At 42.9% G+C, this 20,694-nt stretch overlaps 1 protein-coding gene across 40 annotated transcripts in view; it reads right to left on the bottom strand.

The window, feature by feature from the left end:
- Positions 1-20,694, bottom strand: part of LOC109634861 (protein tyrosine phosphatase receptor type D) — a 335,897-nt gene that overhangs the window by 61,240 nt on the left and 253,963 nt on the right. For all 40 annotated transcript variants that reach the window (XM_069518437.1, XM_020095632.2, XM_020095637.2 and 37 more), the window contains 2 exons: positions 6,430-6,575; positions 4,406-4,547 (listed from right to left, as the gene is read on the bottom strand). In XM_069518437.1, coding sequence (XP_069374538.1) covers positions 4,406-4,547; positions 6,430-6,575 — 288 coding nt within the window. The remainder of the gene's footprint in view (positions 1-4,405; positions 4,548-6,429; positions 6,576-20,694) is intronic.

Below are 20,694 nucleotides of genomic sequence, written 5' to 3' on the forward strand. Positions count from 1 at the left end.
GTCCCAGCATGTGAAGTGTTATCTATCATGTCCCGTGCGCAGTCCAAGTGTCTGTGGCTCCTGCAGATGTTTTCCCACACACCATGCCGAAGCCAAAGTCCGACATCCATCTTGTTGGCAGCACTTTTGTCTTAAATCATCCTGCGTGCTGCACAGATACCGATTGGCTCCTGTGATTAACCGCGCAGAAGATATTAAGTGGGTGTGGGGTTGATTTGGTTTTTGAAAATTACTTATTTATTTATTCCTGGAGAGGAGATCAGTTTCCAGAGAGACAGTCGACTCAATCTCTTTAATTACAATCATGACTAACTTGTCATCGCGCACTTCTTTTATTGGGACGTCTGAGAAAGTTGAGGATTGAGGAGAGTGCAGTATGGATTTAATGGATGTGAGGATAACAGATAGTGTGTGACCGTGGCTGCTGTCAGTCACTATTTGTCTCGACATGCTCAGCTGAGAAAAACATTCTGCAGATAAATCTTTAACGGCCGCTTCTTCCCATGGAAAACCGAATTGTTAGATGGCAACAAGGGAATTTAAGTTTCATAGTCGAATATATTTTAAGAGGAAAAATCAATATCAATTTTGCCTCATGGAGAACTGACTATTTTGGTTGTACAATTCCCTCAGTAATAAAAATGCTGTTGGAAGACATTTGGAGAATCTGTTTCATGCTTAGAAAAGAGTTAAGCTCCCACAGTGAGTCAGCGTGTTTTCACACAAACATTTCTTGGAGGACAATGAATTTCTTTAATAAAACTGGGCGTTACATTTGACAGCCCAGGTCCAGCTATCTATGCAGCGCCCACCCGCAAATCAAAGCACAGTAACTGTACAATGGTCACTTGCTTCATCCCCACTACATCCCTTGCTCCGACAGTGCGAGGCAGCTGACGCAGCATTTATCTTCCTGCGTAATTTCATTGCTCGCCCTGTTCTTCTTAAAAGGAAGGCATTACACTTTCTGTGCCAGGGAAACACATGATGATGATGAGGAGAAAGTTATTTTTTTGCTATTTCTATCACCACTTTCTACAGGTTTTTGCTGTGTACACAGAATTTACATTGACTAGCATCATGTGGGTAGCAGTTATCCCGGCTTAGAATATAAATTAAGCAGCTTCTGGCGTCTTTCATGTGCAGAAACAATTTTTCTCATAACAATGACAAAGAGCCGAGTGCATGCATTGTCTATGAATAATCGGTGATCATGTAGCGGCCCCCCTTTCATTGTGTGCAGAAAGATCTGTCTCAGCTACGCGGCTTTGACCGTGCCGTAGCACCATTCCATACAAATGGAAATGATGCATTTTGTTTTTCCGTCACAGGAGAGTGGCTTCCCATTTTCCACTCCCACTGTCAAGTTGTGCACAGCTGCATAAGTTTGCACGCTTGTGTGCGGGGCATGGGAAATGGCTGTTGACAGCATAATGGAGGTATGAGGATGCAATATAAATCCTTAATCATGCCTGAATCATGAACTGCAGCACTCAAATGCACACATCATTCTGCTGCAAATACTTGCTCGCACAGAGTCTAGACTCTGTGAGATGTGCTGGCCACATTTCTGCTCGTTTTTATTGATCGTTTATGGTTAAAATCAAGATTTTCAACATTGTGTTGTGACAGATGTTCTTGTCAGATTCTCTCTGAGCACATGCAGATATCTTACAGGGAAATATTCATAAATTAGATGAAATACCACTTCACTGAAATCATACTCCAGCCGTGACGCCCAAAATGTTCTGTTTCTTCGTTTCTAAATCCATTTCTGTCTTTCTCCATTACCAAGCAAATAGAGACGACCTTAATTCAAAGACATGAGTGGCATATGAGTCGGGTCATCTCATAGTTAATCAAAACAGAGGGCGCCAAAGAGAAAAAAAATCGCAATGAGAGAAGCCATACCTCATGCCGTGGCCTGGCAGATTTGACTTGGAACATCATTACGTTTCGGGATTCGCCTTTCATGCAAATCGCTTCTCTAAGCCTGGAAGTTCATTACTAATGGTGCTTCCCATTTAGTCAGTGGCCCATCCGAATACTAATATCCCCCCAGTACTTTGGATTTTGGATTCACCTCGAGTCCCCGCTCCTCATGGCACGGCAATTACAACAATGTGCTTTTCCTTCATGGAATTAGGCATCGCCCCCTGTGGCGAGCTTCCCACAACAGATGCTTTGGAGTCGTTTCCACAGACCATTGGAGCCCAAATGAACTAAACGAACAGACACTCTATATGTATTAGTCCTGGTGTAGTAGCACTTATCTTACTTTTGTTATTTATTTATCTCGTGCATCGTGCACTTATGTGGAAGTTTAGTCTTCCTCCAATTTGTGGAGATACAAAACTTTTTGTTGGCCATGATGACAAACCAGGCCTAGGAAAAAATGTGCCGTTGCATTTTTCAAACTGCAGTTTATGTCATGTGAAATGATAAGTAGCGAACCAGCCGTGCTGTATTTATGGTACTGTATGAAGTATTTTTGGAAGGAGGCAGCTTTTTGGTTCTCCTAAATTATATATAATGCATCCTGAGATAACCTGGTGCTGCCTCACAGTAGCTCAAACAGTGCATGGCTCGCTCCCCACTTCCTGGGAGTCAGTCGTCCTTGTGTCTTTGGATAAGTGGGGGAATTGGTTTGGCTTTTTTAATGGATTTCCACAACTTGCGGTTATAACTGCTGAAGAAATGTGTAAATTGAAATTATAGATTCAGAGTTTTTCTCATCACAGCAATCCCTGACATCCTCGTTTGTGGCTCTGCACATCATTATCCTCCAATGTTTGATTCTCATCTTATTTCCTTTGCTAAAACCGCATATAATAATTATTTTATATTTTAAAAGCATCACTACCAAACTGCCTAATAATATATTTCCTTGATACAACGTCAGATGTGTGGTATTGCAAATTACTGCCTAAATCATCTATTTCCTGTTTATATGTATCCAAAAAAAGCAATGTGATGACAGGGAGCACACATTTTTGTATTTGCACCAAAGCTGAGAAAGAAAAAGCCTTCTCTTGTTATCCTTTCTTTTTTTTGTTTCCGCGGTAGGCCGTTACTCACCTTCAATACATTGATGGGAAAAGAGAGTCAGCAGAAGAGCAAAATGGAAATGGTAATAAACATGCTAATGCTAGACCACGGAGCCTGGGAAGAGCAGCTTCTACCCGTTCCTACGCTATCTATTGCTGTGTGTGTGTGTGTGTGTGTGTGTGTGAAGGGAAAAAATAGAGATAGACGCAGCGAGAGTGAAAGAGGAAATGCACAGTATTGCATGTGAGCGAATGCCCACACCTACGCACACACTCTGTGCTCTAGAGTAAACAGGGAGCTGCCTGCGAACGTGCCACCTTTCTCTTTCAATCGGCCTCTGGAGACAGTGCAAAGGGCCTTTTGTTGGCTCATTGGTGAGATAAGAAGCAGGGGATGGGGGTGGGGGGGTGGGGGGGCGGGGGCTCACAGAGCCAGCTTTTTTTCTATAGGGTGGAGGGACCCCTCTCAATAGGAACTCATTTGCCATGTTGTGTAATTGTGGCCCATAATGGAGCACACCTCATTCAGGCAGCCCAGGGCTTTTTTTTTTCTAAAGCCATTTTCTCTATTCACAGCCAAACAAGTCATGTTTTAGAGAGATATGTAGCCTTTTGAGCTCAAGGCCACCACACACTCGTCTTTGAATGGAATGTTGTGTGTAATCAAGATACAATTTTGCTCAGTGCCTATTTTAAAAGAGGCACTGTCAACAGAGTCAACTAACTTAACATTTGTCATATGATTTATTAACACCGCTCACCGGAAGTAAGCAAAGCAGCAGTGCTTTCCGGCCTGGAATATAAAACATTTGTACACAGGAGATATTTATAGCTACTGGTGGCCGAAGGATACTGGCATTGATGCAACCTCTGACTAGAAGACTACCATCAACAATATCATTAATCACATGGGAATACACCACTTTATTTTTTACACGGTCAAAGGAATATCAAAGCCGAATTGCAGAGATGAGGAATGACTGATTTGAAAATGATTGCTGAGCTTCTCCATTAAACTGCTGCAGGCTAGGGATGGATTGCTATTTGCATAATTTAACTGGCATCTTAATTATTGTGTCAGGGATGTGTATGCAAATGTCTTAAGTCACTTAGAAATGGAAACTTACACGGCTAAATGGCTAATGGACTAAATCTTATCAAGTTAGAATACACAACTCAAATCTGTAATTGGTTTTGACTGTGTGGCGTGCACAGTGAGAAACAAAGAAAAGAGGGCAGGAGAGACACAAAATAACAAAACACACAAGCTTACCTGGGTTAGCTGGGAGAAAGAATGGCATGTTAGAGGTGTGTGTGTGTGTGTGTGTTTCTTTTTGGGGCTGTTGAGAAGCACCTACCACGTAAAACAGTGAGTTTGGTGGTAGCGCTCGTCTCTCCAACACTGTTGGAGGCGACGCATTCGTATATGGCTTCATCTCGGGGCGTGCGCAGTGGCTGAATTCTGAGCACTGAACCAGAGCCATCGTCGAACTCAATCACCTGCAGGTGCGAGAGACACGATATGTTATAGGAGATTTTTGGGTACACAACGGGGGGATGGACCTTCCGCAGTGAGAGAAACAACAACAAACACTGTCGAGGACATTTGGCTAACGACACTGATGGTGACTGACACAAGGTGCTTTCTATGACAGAAACAAGGTTGCTGCAGACCTTACATTGACCCTGAGTGGTTTTGTGTAAATCTTGAAGTTGTGCACTGAAAATGTGTAAAAGGTTACTTAAGGATCTGTGCGGTGTTGAAATTTGTATAGAGATAGATGATGTGTAAGTAATGAGCATATGTAATTTTTTTTTGCTGGAGATATGTACTAGATCCATTCATTATGTGTTTCTTTTTTTTTTCTAATGCGGCTGACTAACTTTAAGAATGGGGAAGGTTATCTTGGTCACAATTTTTTGCTCAGATGCGAAGGGGAAATTTGAATCTGAACGTGTCCCACTCTTAAAGTTAACACTATTGCTTGAAAAATGCATCACACTGGATTGTGTCGATGGGACAGAAACAAGCACAAACAGTTAAAAGGTGATAAACGGTTTGATAAACGGTTACGGACAGTTGTACCATGGGGTGAGAGAGTGGTACAAAAGACAGGACCGACTGTATTGGACGGACGACACAAAAAATGCTCACAAACAGGTGTTTGTTGTAGCTTATTCAGCTATTTTTGCATGCTACATGTTGTATACTCACTGAGTTTAGAAAGCCCTGTGTCATAACTCAATCTCTTTTAAGCATAGAGGTAGATTTCAATAAAGATAGGCCTGAGACCTCTGACACACACACTCTCTCTCACACACTCTCACACACACACGCACACACACACACACACGCGCACACAGAGGCCTACAACATTTTTTAAATCCACAAAATTTCTTTGCACGTGTTAGTTTACAATGAACTTCACATTTTATCGGCCAGGCTGCAGCTGCGTTGGCATTCAAGCTGACAGCAGGTGATGGTAAAGAGCAGCCTCTCTTATTTAAAGCAGAAGAGCAAATTAGAAAGGATGTTGCAAGACTTCTGAAAGGAAATGGGTTTTTGTTAGAAGATGAGGCGGCCGTACGTGATTGAATGGGTGCGGAATGGCAGCAGCCAGGAAGCCCAGTGAGGCAACGAGGTAATGAAAATGTGCGTGTTAGCATTCAGCACAACATGCGATGCAAACGCGATGAACTCTGATAAGATTAGATTTCTGCGGGCATGAGGCGCCAAAGAGGAGGCGGGAAGAGGTCTCCGAGCTCTGTTAAGCCCTCGCTGCTGTGCACTAGCAAGCAAATAAGGCCTCAAGAGCAGAGGGGGGGGAAGCGACACCATGATAGTCCTGAGAACTGACACAGAAATTAATAGAAATCTTATCAGTGTTCTGCGGAGATGTGTTATTCCTCATGGGTATTGAGCCCAAGTGCAGATTAAAGCTGACCAGAAATCAAAGCTTCAGCCAAAACAGGGAGGGTAGGACATGCATTTAGATAAATATGCCACGAAGCAAAAGGATATTCTTGACGCGAAAGCGCTACTTTCGCTTTGCATAAAGCTGGCAAATGTGGCGTGATCCTAATGTAGGTATCTAGGTCACACCACAAGTTATTATTTTCTGTCCAATTGCTCTTTTCTTGTCTCTTATTTGATTACAAATCTGCCCCTTGATCTGTGGTGCACTTGCTCATTAAAACTCATGCATGTTCAAAAGGCTGGCCAGCATGATTATTAGAGCCTGCTAATGCGTGGTGGCAAGTTGGGGCGAAAAGCAAGTGAGCGAGGCTTGGCGCGATGGATTATGTGCAAGCGGAGCCAGAAGCAGTGCTGAGGCATTCTCATTTTGTCGAGCATTTTACATCAGAACAATAGACCTAATACCTCAAATCTCTGGTTGCTGACTTTCTTCCCCTTCTTGTTCCACACAATCTTGGGCCGTGGATCTCCTGTAGCTTGGCAGATGAAGGACGCCACGCCTCCCTGCACGCCTGTTTGGTCATTGGGGGTTCTTAAAAACTTTGGTGGTGCTGGGGAGAGACAGAATAAAAGATAACAAAAAATAGTTAGCGAGGCAAGCTAAACATTGCAGACAGAGCAATTAATCTCTCTTATCAAGCCACACACACACCGGAAAGTACCAAAGTTGCAGATTTCAGCATGTGGCTGTTAAGAGGATTGTCTGTGGAGGTCGAGACAAGAGATTGTACTGACTTTATTGTGCAAGTCGAAACAGATGATCAGTGGCTGAGATCAGAAGTAAAGGACAGAGGTCTCGGGAGCAGAATGTGCAAAGCGTTTTATCCTGACCCTGGAAGTCCTTCTAAGTAACTCTGAAATCTCCTGTGAAGGATATTCACTTTGATAAACAGGCCGACTTTTAGGGAGGAATTCTTGGATTAAAGGACATAAACAACTTGGTATCTTGTAGGGAGAAAGAGGAGGTCAAGAAAAATCGACCATAATATAATGCACTTGATGTTTTATTTGTTCCGAAATGTGTTAGAAATTTGGGTTTTGGGATGTCGGTTGTTTCGGGCTACATTGTAATTTGTAATCAGTGGTCGTTGTTAGCGAGAGGCTAATTTAAAATTCCAGTAAAGAGGGAAAAAAAAGTCTTCAAAATAGGAAAAACACAAATGTAGATCATTCAGCATTTTGTGTGAAAGGATAATTGTCTGTGAACTGCTTGTTTCAGTGTCATTCAGCACATGAGTATTCTATCCTAACAAGCTGCTACCAGCACATTGTCCACATTCTGCTCCACTGGATAATGAAGGGGACATATTTTCTTTTTTTTTCTGATAACAGACGTTAACATTTTCCAAACGGTTTTGGAGAAACAGACGTTTGTTGGTTCAGTAACAAACAACACTAATCTCTGGAAATCCGGCAACGGTGGTTGTGCCCCATGCAAATGAGACACGCACCTGATAAGGTCCTCGCAATGTTCTGATTGGCGATGCAAGCATTCAGTTGCTCCTAATTGGTCCCTCAATTCAGAGCGACAAGTCAAGTGTAAAGGCAGCGAGGATAAAAAATGCTAAAAATGTAGGGGACTGGAGGTGAGAGGATAGCAGAGGGGAACAATGTTTGCTTTGTGTGGATGTTCCCTTCTGCTGTGGTGGTCGGACAAACACTGTACAATGGCATTTGCTCAGGCACTGATCTGCACATCAGTGAAGACCTGCAACCACGTCCCTGCATTTTTTACAGCAACTAAAAGTGCTCAGTATAATTCAGCCTTTATGAAATAATAATTATCTCATCAACATTTTAACCCGATTCCAAGAATTAAGTTCTGTTTCGCTGTTTGTTTTTTTCCCCCCATGGGACAATCAGCGTCTGCTCAGGAGCTGACGTTTCTATTACAACCGTCTGAAAATCAAAACACAAGAAAGTGATTGGTAATCAAAGGAGCCTGTCTCTCCTTGATGAGATTTTGATTGTGAGTTTTACATTCCAGCTTTATCACGTCGATCAAGGCTTTTCATTTCAATGGAAATTATGTCATAGTGTGAAGTCAGACCCACGAGTATCTTCTGAGGCTTGAGTGCCAGCTTTCATTGGGAGGTGCGGCCCCATCTGACCCCCTGCGGAGCAACTGTTTGCCTTTTATCAATCAAATCAGCCGTTAGTAGCTACACAGCGGCTCACCATCAAAAATCACCTAATTTGTGTGTGTGTGTGTGAGAGAGCGCGTGATCTCGCTTGTTTGCGTGCCTGCTTGTGTGTCGGCTGATTTCTCCTCCCAGGTCGGACCGCCCAGCAGCTGCGGCAGCGGCACTGTGAGCGGGGACAAATTAACCTGCGGGTTTCGTGGAGAGGTGACATAAGATGTGTGGTCAGCAATCAAAAGGGCGAGCGGATAAACAGGCGAGCAGCTGGGCTTCCACTGGGCAAATGAGTCTGGGAAATCACCTGATTGCCTCATGACATGCACACAGTCTTTTCGTGCATACACGTATTAACAAATTCTCTCTCCCTCTCTCTCACGCACACACTCTAGAATCTCTCATTCACTGGCTGACAGATCCGACAGGTGGGCTGCGGAGCTGACACTGTGTAATTTGTACATGACAAAAAGAACCATTATATCTGCATTTGCACCTTATCTCATTCACTTGGCTGGGGTGTGGTGCACATTGGCATCGAGCCGAGAGGGTGCTGATGGGTAATTGATATGCTATTGGGGCTGTTTTCGCTCCGGGCCCATCCATTACGGCTCAGTGCGTCTCCCCACGCCGGCTGTGATAGACTGCGACGACATGTACAGGAGATCAGCACTGGAGGTGAGGGGAAGGGGGTGGATTGGGGGGGAGAGTTGTCGCACAATGTGGAGTTATTGAGGCGTGACATGGAGGTAATGGTGTTTTCACAGACATGGCCGCTGATATCGCCATCATACCCCCCATTTTAGGTCTGCCGCTGACAAACATCCATTTTGGTGGACTCCTTGTATGGCTTCAGGTAGACAAAGGCTGATTGAAACCTGGGATTTCTCAGAATAATAAAACAAATGACACCTTGACAACCAAAAAGGTGATCTATGAGCAATCATAGTGCCAACTCATGCTGTGAAGAAACCCTATATCACAACGTTGTCCTTTTTACGTTTTCTACTGAGAAGAATCGCTCTGTTCATAGTTCGTGACCATTGTTTTTTCCTAAATCCTGCAAAATCTAAATTGATCCAACCGATGATCTTTTACCTCTGCTGCACGTTGGCGTCTCCTTTGAGCAGTCATCATAATCTACATGGAATAATATCATGGCTGGGCACCTCTTAATCCAGTGCTAAGCTGTTGCCAGCAAACAAATGAGAGGTGTAAACCCTGTGACTCGCTCAAAGGTTAGCGACGTGTGCCTGCTCTCCCTCGAGGTCATTATGTAACCTTGTTCCCATTCGCTGTCCCTGGAAAGAAGCTCCTCACAGCATCCCACAGGCTGTATTTTTCATGGATCAATGCCATGTTAATAATTTGGCGGCCGACCGAAAGCCTTTACCGTCCTTAAGAACACCCATGTCCACGGGGCTGAGGGGGCAGACCGTTTCATGATTGGAACTATATATTTTTTAATGGATGGAAATAAAGGGAAATTGGAAGCCTTCAACAATGTGGGTGCTGCGAATCCAGATCATGAAATTTATTACTGTTGCTGCTACTGTATACCACCCTCATCATTTTTTTGTCCTTTTCGAGGGTATTTTTAAGTATTTAAGCCTTCAGCTGAAGTGGTCTCGTTAATCAACCAAATGACGTCACCACACTCGGCCGGTTAGCTTGTTTTTGACCTTATTTCACCCGAAGCATAAATGGCACTGTCTGGTACTGCAATCATCCTTTTGCACATTCGGCATCTTTGTCATTTAAATAGACTTGACAGGAAGATCGCACGTTCAGGAGCAGAGCTGTGAGAGAGTTCATGTTTGATATCATTTTGTAAAATAATTTAACACCACCTCTAAGTTTTAGTCGCTCTCTGGAAATTAAAAAAAAAAGGTGTGTGTGAGTGAGAGAGAGAGAGACAGCTAAGGGTCGGGAGAGGTCGGGAGACATCTGTGGTGCTTTAGGGGTTTCCAGATATCTCCTCACGAGCTGTCGTCCACCTTTGATTAGAGCGTGTCTTTCAAATACATATAGATGTCGGGGAGGTTGAGATGTTCGAAATGTTTGACAGTATGTAAGCTTTGGCCCTGCAATGTCCGAGATGTTCTGACACACTGACATTAATGAATTTCATCAAATAAAAAGTCTGATCATTTGATTTAAAGGTCAAAAAACAAGTGTTTGCAGTATCTTTTTCAGTTCTGGTAGTTGTGTTTGACCTAATAAATGTCCAAGCATGCCTCTATTATGTACTAACACAAAAGCAATGATACCAGACAAAACAGAAGAATGCAAATGTGCCTCGTGCCTTACAGACTGCTGTGGTTATTGTCCGCTTGGAGAGGCAGCATTGCATCATATACCTAATTAACAATGTCAAACATGAGGTAGAGTACTGGGATGCTTGAACAACTATCAAAATGCTCATTATTGTGTCCCAGCTTACCCTAACCTTTCCGACTAAAACCAAACAGAAGCTTTCTAAAGATAAAACTAATTAATAAAACAGTCATGAAACACAGAACTGAAAATAGCACCGATTTAAAAAGTAAAATTAAAACTGCAAGGTTTTGTCCTTGACCTTGCAAACCCGGGTTTCTGCATGTGGTGAGTTGAACTTGCAGAGAATTAAAAGCCTGTGCTCTACAGAGCACACAGAGTACCTGTCGCAGGGCCAGACGACACGTCAAGTGCAAGGCTGCCCGTAACTGGTTGCTGGGGCTAATGATATCATCATGCTGAACTCAAAGGATACTTTGGTTCACAGCATCTCGCGGATCTGCATTCATTACAAGTTTGTTTGATATTGGCTTCAACTCACAGCCAAACATTGGATTTAAAAACTGCCCTCAAAGAGATCAGAGTGTGGGTTTCATTCATAATGGCCAAAACATTTAAAGTCATCAGGACTCTCGCCTTAGACTAAAGTTTGATCTGCCAAGCCATTAAAGAGCATGAATCAAAGACTGGAGAGAGGAACATTAATAAACCGACTTTCTGTTAGAACCCCTATTCGGCACAGACACCAGTCCAAGTCAGCTCGGTTTTCACAATTATACTGACTGACATATTCAATTTCATTTGCATGAAAGGGGCCATTTCCTCTCTGAATCTTTAACTTGCAGGGTGAGGTGGGGTTGTGGAGGGCGATAATTAATCCTAACACATTGGGTGTCACTCTGCAAATGCTCGGCTCCATTTTGGACATAGGGGTGGAAGAAAGAGGCATTTAAAGATGCCATTAACTTCATTCAGCAGATTTAAGCCCCCCAGCGTATCAGTTCTGCGATATTGATGAATCGCCACAATGGCGGCAAGTGCAGCGAATCGGACTGAGATGGGCTGTCTAAGGTCTGGAGAGGACAGAAGCTATGCATCTAGTATATGTGCCTCGGACTGTAAATAATCCTTTAACTTTTCTGAAAGTCCTTTGCAGAACTATCATTATCATAGTATTCGAATGAAGGGCGGTGCAGAGATGGTTTTTTGTTTTGCCAATGTGAATGCAGTGCGTGGTTTCTAAAACAACATCCCCTCTGTGGATTAATTAACTGTCTATACTCTGTTCAAAAACATCTGACCCAATGCCAGAAAGAAAAAAGGACGAGTTTTTTCAGTCACACAAACACAGAGATAAACAATGCAAAAATAAATATGAGGGAAAAAAGAGAGAGGGGAGATAAACCACACATACCAATCAACGGAACAAACACGAGCACAAACCATTTTCTTGGGGCACTACGCAGCTCTCTATCTGCAGCATTATGATAAAAATTTGTCTTTTGTAATGCAGAGGAAACAAACTCCACATTGTATGGGAACACAAAGGGTCTCGGCAGAAGGAGAGAAAAGGAATCGGAGCTTAATTAGAACTGTTGGCTGATTTGCATTACATGCTCATCGGTAATCTTGCCTTAAATGGAAACTGAAATTCTTATTGCAATTAGTGATTACTTGAAAAGGGATATGGCCCCCGAATGATTGTTAATTACTGGATCAGGAATAGTACATTAATTCACTGCAGAGGTTTTAATGCAGTGCAATGATGGGGACCCGCTCTTCCATCAATATTGCGCTGCTTGTCACACATAATGAAGTTCATAATACGAGCCTTCTCCCACTCTGCTCCCCCCATCCCAACTGCTTAAATGTGCTCTATAAGCAAAATTCATAACAGTCATTATGTAAAACTAATTCAATAGAATATACAAGAATGCAGCTTAATGACACATTAATACTGAGACTGCATCAAGCAGTAGGGGCTGCAGGTCCGTTATGCGATAGGGTCAGGGTCTCCGGTGAATAAATAAATGCATTTCATCACTTACAGCGCCGCTTCAAAGACAAGAAGACTATACACCATGCATTATAATACACAACTCACCAGTGTATTCTGCTCGCCAAATACTCAGCCCAATGACTAAGGCTGCAGAAATCCTATTCCAAAAGGACTTTCTTAACCCCAGTCAGTGTGTATTACTCATGCTCAGTGGCACCGCACTACAAGGTCTGGGCTTCTGGCTGTGGCTCTGCAGGAGTTGGGGCACTTTTGCGCAGACAACGGCAACAGCTTCAAAAAGAATGGTTAATGCTCTTGTCCCACATTCGGTGCGCTGACAGATTCTCTGTCAAGACGGGAGGAAAAGGCTCCAGAGGTGCACGAGCTATCAAGCACTTGTGCATGCATGCACGCACAGACGGATGCTCTCACCGGTGTTAGAATATTCTCACTGGATGGGGGGAACATTGCAAATGGGAGGACAACATTAATAAATTGGTGGGTGTGGGACAATAGAAGATTCTGGAAGTTCTATTAAATAAATATAAAGGGTTATTTACAGAACGGCGCTCTGCCTCATGTTGAATGCGATGAGATGGAAGCTGAAAGGCTCCCTTATTCAATTATCATTGTAGATTCATAAAGGCAAAAACTTTCCGCTACACCACTGACGGCTACGTCACCGATGTGGTCTCGTCTGCTAAGTCACAATGTTTGCAGAAAGTTGTACCTCCTGTACCTCACTCTCTACCTGCATCTGTCGCTCTACCACGCACACGCGCGTAAACACACACACGCAAGCTTCTGCCACCTCCCACGGGACACATTAGCGAGGTAGAGGGATTCAGTTTGTCACTTAATAAAACGGCCCACTCAAACAGATGGCTTTGTTCAAACGGCCCCCGACGCTTTAAAAGCTGGAACTGAATCGTTGCCGTGGCAAATCAACCACATGAAAGCCCACCTCAGTTTGCGGTGGAAACCAAACAGAAGGAAACGTATAAATATTGAACCGCGCCACTGTCAGAGCGAGACCATCCGCCCGAGGTAAAAAAAAAAAAAAGAAAAAAAAATAGCAATATTGAATTTATAAAAAATAAAATAAAAGCCAGGAAAAGGGAGGGAGGTGGAAAAACGCTTAGACCCTCCTGTCGGAAATTCTGAACATCTGGACTGAGGTTGTCAAACGCAGATGCAAATTAATACAGAGGCTTTCACTTTCAATAAGACTTCATTTTCATCTCCCCTCATTCATTACTTGTTCATTTATGTGTGAATACACAAATCTGGAGCCAATTCTTGTGTGACCATGGGGGGGGGGGCGTCAAGCAAGAAGTATGAAATTTGGATTTGTTTGTCTTGTTTGTTTTTCCTCCAACGTCTGGGAAAAAGAAAGGAACATAGATAAGTAATTCTAATTGTGCAGGCTTCCTCTGTTTGGTAGTCAGCGCAGTCTATTTGCAAAAAGTTAATTATCTGATAGGATAGGCAGTGGCAGCCACTAACACAGAAAGCCATTCGTTCATTCTGTTATCCACTAGGCAATGGAACGATTTATTAAATGGCAGAGCTGCAGCAAAATGGCCAAGAGTTATCATGCCGAGGCTGCACAGACTTGAAAAGATGTTTAAAAAATGGCAGAAGTGATAAACATTCTCAGGCCATGTCAGCTTGCTGCCAATGTAATGACATGCGAAGATACTAAGAACACGATTTTGTGTGATTTTAATGCTTCTGACCGCACATGTGATGTACATGCAATGTGAGGGATAAAATGAGGTCGATAAGGAAATATCACCATGACAGCACATGCAGATGACAATCTCCAAGGCTCCTTGCTTTCCACTACATGTAGCAGAAATCAAAAGATACAGATGTGCAAAGCGGAATGGAAAATCAAATAAGCAACATATTGAACTGGCTCCATTCAAGAGAGAATTACACAACGCTCGGGCCTGTCCTATTTCTTTAAAGCATAAACTTCACATAATTGTCTTTGCCGTCAACCATGGCGTGGAAAAGCTTGCCTCATATTTGTCTCCGTAGAAGCAGAGATGGATTATGTCGCAAATCATTCCAGGGATTCGACATTGTATATTTAAACAGACTGTAATTTTATGGATAAGTAGTGCCAAGCCATTTCCGATAGCTGCCAGTTGTCGGGCCGTAAGAAGTGACACATTCCCCGAACTGTGTTTTCTCAGGCGCTTACGGGCAAACTAGCTCATGCTCCAGCAATCCTGCTAGATGACAACTGGCTTCCTCTCACCAGCTCAGATATCCTGCAAATGTACCTTAGTTCAGCAAACCAGGTCACACATAGTTTTTTTTCTTTTCTTTTTGAGTTAAAACAAATAGGCCTTTAATTCTTTTTCCCTTTTCACATCTGCAAGCGAACATTCCACCGCTTTTCACATTCTAAAGTCAAGGGAATATTTCGGTGATCTGTTGGGAGTAAATATGATGAAAAATGGGATAAATTAACTGCAATTAGTTGCCAGAAGAGGAATCTCTCCCCACCCAGCCAGCTGCAGTCCCAGCTATCCTCGAAACGAAAAGCTATTACTGGGACAAAGAATATGCAGGGGAGGCACCACAAACAGTCACTCAAGGACCAAAGTGACCTTTCACAGGCCACTAATTTTATGCAGCAGTGAGGGAAGGTATTGCATATAAAGGAGAGGAAGAGAAATGGTTGTAATTGAAACATTTTTGAGGTTAAAGAAAAATCACCTTTTCCCCTTTTGAAGCCAACAACGGGTGGGATTAGCATTGAAACAACTTCATTGATACTATCTGGTGGAGATGATTAGCTGTAAAAACAGATCAGATGCTTAACCTTAAGCAGCTCACTTTAAATAAGAGTTTTTAACAGATACTAATACCGTGATTTATTTTTGTTTAATGACTAAATGCATCATGAGAGTATACAATATGCTTATAATGATTTGTGAGTTTCATCAAAACTATTTTATGACTTATAACGTAATTATTTTTGTGGTCATACTAGTGTCTCTAAAGCAATATGATATATGTCAAAATGCCACATAATTATCCCAATTAATTTGAGTTATTATTCTCATTGTTGGTGGTTTAATTACATTTTAATTAGTAAGTTTAACATAAAATAAGTGGCGTGCAATACTGGAGGATAGCACATAAGCTGTGCATTAGCGGCTTGTTTTTGTCACCTTTGCTTTATTAACATGTCTCCAGCTAAACCGCGTGCAGTAAATCTAAGATGAGGTCTTTGAATTCTTAATTGCAAAGCCCTGAAGAAAACAGTTCAGCTCATATGTGTGTGTGTGTGTGTGTGTCTACCTCTTTGAAGAGCTACAGATGAGGGAAACAAACGAGGGCGGGTGGTATCAGGGTCAGACGTGCGGATTGTTTGTGTGTGTGGGGGGGATTCACTTGGAAACAAACAAAAAGTGCGGTGTCACCCCAGGAGCGAAAAACAACAACCCTCGGGGGACGTAATTAAAATAATCCAGTGAAATTAAGTGCTTCAAATCACTTCTGAAAAGCTCTGTCTTCACGTGTGTGGACGTGGGGATGATTCACCGAGTGATGAGTAGAAGTGTAGAGGATGACTGCGTGTGTGTGTCTGTTTACAGTGTGGGTGATATGAGACACTTTGGCTTTTGAGTCCCATTTTTCAGGGTGTGTTGATATTGTTATATTCATCAACCTGTTAGAAATGGGAGCGGGTTCTTAAAGGTTTTTTTTACTTTATTCGAAAATGGTTTTCCGTTGAAATACACGACCGTGTTCAGGCGGAGAAATCTGTCAAAACAAGTCAAGAAAACCACAGATGGCTATTAGAACTGCTGTGGGAGAAGCAACTGCCAAAAAGATAAACCAAACAAAAGGGAGTTACATGCTCACAACTGCAGATAGCTTCATGAAAATCTTAGCTGTGATGAAATATATATTAAAAAAAGTACTTCTCTGAGTTGTGTACCTCCAACTGTGTTTCCGTGAATAATGTGCCGTGTTTTTTCTCAGGAGCTAGATGGGTGGGGGTGTGTGGGGGGGTAGATTTCTAAAGACAAGGGTCCTCCTTCGGGTACAAGACTGTTGGGGACCGGAGATGTGGCCTTCGGACTGACGGAGTTGATTACGCTTCTCTTCTCCTTGGTTCTTTTCACCTTTCGCCAAACGGAGCTTCAGTTGACAGAGCGATGGCGCCGGCCTCAAGCTCAAATGTTTGCCAGCAGTAATGGGCTCTAGTAAATGTGTGTGGCTCTTATGCACTAAGTGTGTGTACGTTAGCATTTGAAATGTGAATAGAAACACTCTTCACCATTTAATTCTGGGTCCAGATGATGTGATTGTGCTTTTGTGAAAGGGTGTCACAAAATGTAAAGGCCTATATATCGATCGACAGTTCCCTTTCCCCAGTTGCCTGGATTATTCCAAAAGCACAGCCGTGACTAATGGCAGGGGCTATCGGCTTTTAATGTGGAGTCGTGAAACTGTGATGGAGAGAGTAAAAAGCCACTGTCGTCTTCCCAAAATGCCAGAAGGTACCGGCGCTCCTCCGTGACTTATGACTTCATCCGCTTTCTCACATATATTAAAGGTGAAACAGAAAGCCGACACGTTGGCTCGGCGTGAACGGTAACTTCATGAATATTCTACGAAGTCACTGGCACTCAAGCACATAAAGTGAACACACGACTCACAAATGATTTTTCAACTTGAGGAGGGTCAAACTGACGGAGAGGCAGTTTATTGCCGTGCCGAGGCGATGCCATCAAATAAATGTGAATTGTGAGTTTTCTGAAGCCACGAATGTAGAGTTCAGATAAATCCTGAGAAGGTTATATATAGTGTCCTTTATCTCTGTTATTAACAGTTCAGGTTAGAAACTTACCAATCGATAAATTTAAACTGGAGATGCACTTGACACATTCTTCTCCTATGCTTCTTTTTTCTTTCTATTATCTCCAGTAATAATTGTACATTTACGATATTTATGATATAGTTCAGAAAAAGACGCATTATTTACTTCTGTGTAAACAAAATGACCACGGTGATTATTCTTTAACTTAAAGGAACTCTCAAACCTACATCCGTGTACTGCACTGGTAAATAGCAGAAGAATTATATTTATGGCAGAGTTCTCCTTTGTGGTGTGTTTTTGGAGCCGATATTTTCACTCTGCAGCTTGAAAGGCGAGTCCGCTGCCATTAATCATGCCACAGGTGCTGGCGCGTTGTCAGAACCCATACGTCCCTTTGCCATTTCGACCTGGGAGGAAAATGGAATGGTGGGGAGGAAACGGGGAGGTTGGGTGAACACGTAGCTAAAAAACAATTTCCCTTCCTCTTCTTCTTCCGCGCTGAATTTGTCAGGAAAGGGGGACCAAGTCCAGATTAATTATATTCCATTTTGTGGTCATCTTCGTTTTTCCCTCCTTCCATGACTCTTTTCTTTGTGTTGCCTACAGTCCTTACAGCCGTCCCAGCACCATTTATCACGTTGCCATCTCAACAGTGCCTCTCCCCCCCCCCCCCCCTTTCCTTGCGGGGAAGCCATTAGAGCATCTCTGCATCGGAGCAGCCAGATTGCATTCCGGTCCGCGCTCGCGACATTTATCATCTTTTGTCCTAACTTTTTATCTGCCCCTGCCCCGTGTGAAGCCCTATCTGCAGTGCCCGCTATAATGAAACACTAGGAGGTGAGGCTGAAGTAAATAACCTAATTAAACATCGAGAAAAGGGACAAAGGTGAAAAACGCACAAAGCCCTTTGTGAGGATGCCAGTGGAGGAACACTCGCAGATGGCAGAGAGGAAGTCAAAGCGGTGATGTGGCACGATGCCCATACCACCTTCTCATCTCAGTATTTATAGTGCTCCTCGTGGTGCTGTTGTTTTTTTCCCAACAATCTCCTCTGTACGTGGTTTGGAGCAACATGGCGGTTTATCTTTATTTTGACTGATTATGCATCAGGGAATGAGCAACGTAGGAAAAGAAACTCTCTCGTATGGCAGGGAAATATCGCTGCGATAATGCCCACACATTGAATAATGGATCCCAAGAAAAACATCCATCCCCCCCCTCACTTCCATTTCAATCCTTTTTAATTCTGAGGCAAAAGTTGAGCCGACTGATGGGCGTCATTAGGGACAAAATGAGGAATGCCGAGCGTCATAATTATCAGCGCAGTGCTGCAAACAGTATCGCGTCGATAAGGCGAAATGTCAAGAGGGCATTAGCGACCAATTATTAATCCATATCAAGCTAGGGTGGACAATTTAATTATCACATGATCGATATTTCCAGATCTTGAACAGATGTAGAGCAGTGACCGTGTGGATAAATCTACATTCTGAGAAGCGCGGGGGGGGGGGGGGGCAGTAAACGTGAACACAGTTTTTTTGCATGCGTGACCAAGAGCACGCTCTGCGGCTCCCTGACGTGACGGACACCGGCTCCACTGTACCTGACTACATCAGGGAGATGATAAAAAAGAACTGGTATTTCGAGGGGGGGAAAAAACTTTCCTCTCTCCTGGAGTTGTAAAATTTTTGCGGGGACCCAGGAGTGCCTTAGATGTTCTACAAGTTTTACTACCAGTGTGAGGCCACTTTGATTTTTGCTCATTAAGTGACTCAGAACCAAATGTTTTTCTCTTGTTGTTACCACAGGCGACCTTGACCAAACATCGAACTCTGTGTTCATTACATCGCACCGCTACTCAAACTTTGTCATTTACTAGCGAGCCTTAAAAAGCCAATACCTGACACTGGAGTGGTGCATTGATGAAATGAGCCTACGAACGATAAAAAAAGATGTTTGTGTAACTCTTATTAACAATTTGCTGCAATATTCTATCATTGGCAGTAATATTGCTTTCTTACTACTCGGTCTCGGCGCGGCCTGAATAATTGCTTTCATTGTACCTGAAACAAACTATCTCAAATAATGTCAGTCGGGCCTTTGTGCAAGTGATGAAACAAAATGAATGCTGTGTAACAAGCCCTCGTGGATTTCAAAGATGCCACACAATGGGGCACGGCAAAACAAAAGTGGCCCTCTTCCACCAGATAGCAGTCATCCTGAGATAAGAATACCCTCTCATGGTTCTGTGTTGTTTTCGTGTGTGTTTGCTATTATTGTGACTCCCCATCTCCATCCCTGAATCGCTTAAGTCGCCATGCAGCCAATTGATTACAACTAACTTGGGTTATTTTCGCTGCTCATTGCTTTCCTGTCCGTCGCAGTGGATTACAATTTTAACAGAAGATTGTTGAATCGCCGTCCCAACCTATATTTTTTCTACAACTTGCATTTTCCACAATAATATTAATGATACCACCAGCAAAAAGCACAACAACCACAGCGATTCCAGCTCTGTACACACAAAATAATTCATGTAATTCATGTTGCCTCGCTACCTTTGATGGAAGTGAGTCGTCAGTACATATTCTGAGTAATACTTTCTAGATAAAAGTAAACTTTGTGTGGCAAGAGACTTGAAACCAGATCAAAATGTGGCATACAATCCAAACTGCAGCATCTTTCTTGTTTACTTTTGACTTCAATCACAAACATTTCAGATCCAGTTTTTCATTTTTTCTTGACAACCGCTCATACGATGAACTTCAAACGGGGTGGGTGTGTTTCTGAGGACTCCGGGAAGTGCAGTGTTGACTGTGACGTGTTTTGAATGAGCGGTTCTCGGGACCCCCCCTGACCCTAACCCCTTAACCCCTGACCCCCCTGCACTTGCTGTGATGTCACTGATGATGTTTCAACTTTGAGATTACCCCCCAGCGGGCTACTTCTGGCACATTGTTGAACATGCAACAACAGTTGGTTTGGTGAGATGTCAGGAGACTAATCATATCTGTAGGATTTAAGTTGTACACTTCAGGATTACTTCTTGGAAATGATCTCTGAGCAGTGAAGAAACATGAAAAGAAATCCCTGTAACCCCACATTAGCTTCATTAGTATCACCTCATCTGGTTTGGAGGCCTTTGAAAGTCAATCAGTTCACTCTTTTAATCTCCATCTAAGCTCCTTCTCTCCGAAATGTTCTCTTTCTGTTTTGAAACTCCTGGTCCGTCAATTGTTGCTTTTAGTTTTAAAGCATTAATTCATTCATTTTTCAGCAGTTGCATGATTTGTATACACATCACAGAGGCAGACATCACAGAATGTAGTTATTTATAGCAGAGGTCAAAGTGGATTTTCCAGACCATCTGATCACTGGTGCTCTTCGGCAGTAATGGAGAATGAAAGCAT

This window comes from Paralichthys olivaceus, chromosome 22 (assembly GCF_024713975.1).
Source record: "Paralichthys olivaceus isolate ysfri-2021 chromosome 22, ASM2471397v2, whole genome shotgun sequence".
Lineage (NCBI taxonomy): Eukaryota > Metazoa > Chordata > Actinopteri > Pleuronectiformes > Paralichthyidae > Paralichthys > Paralichthys olivaceus.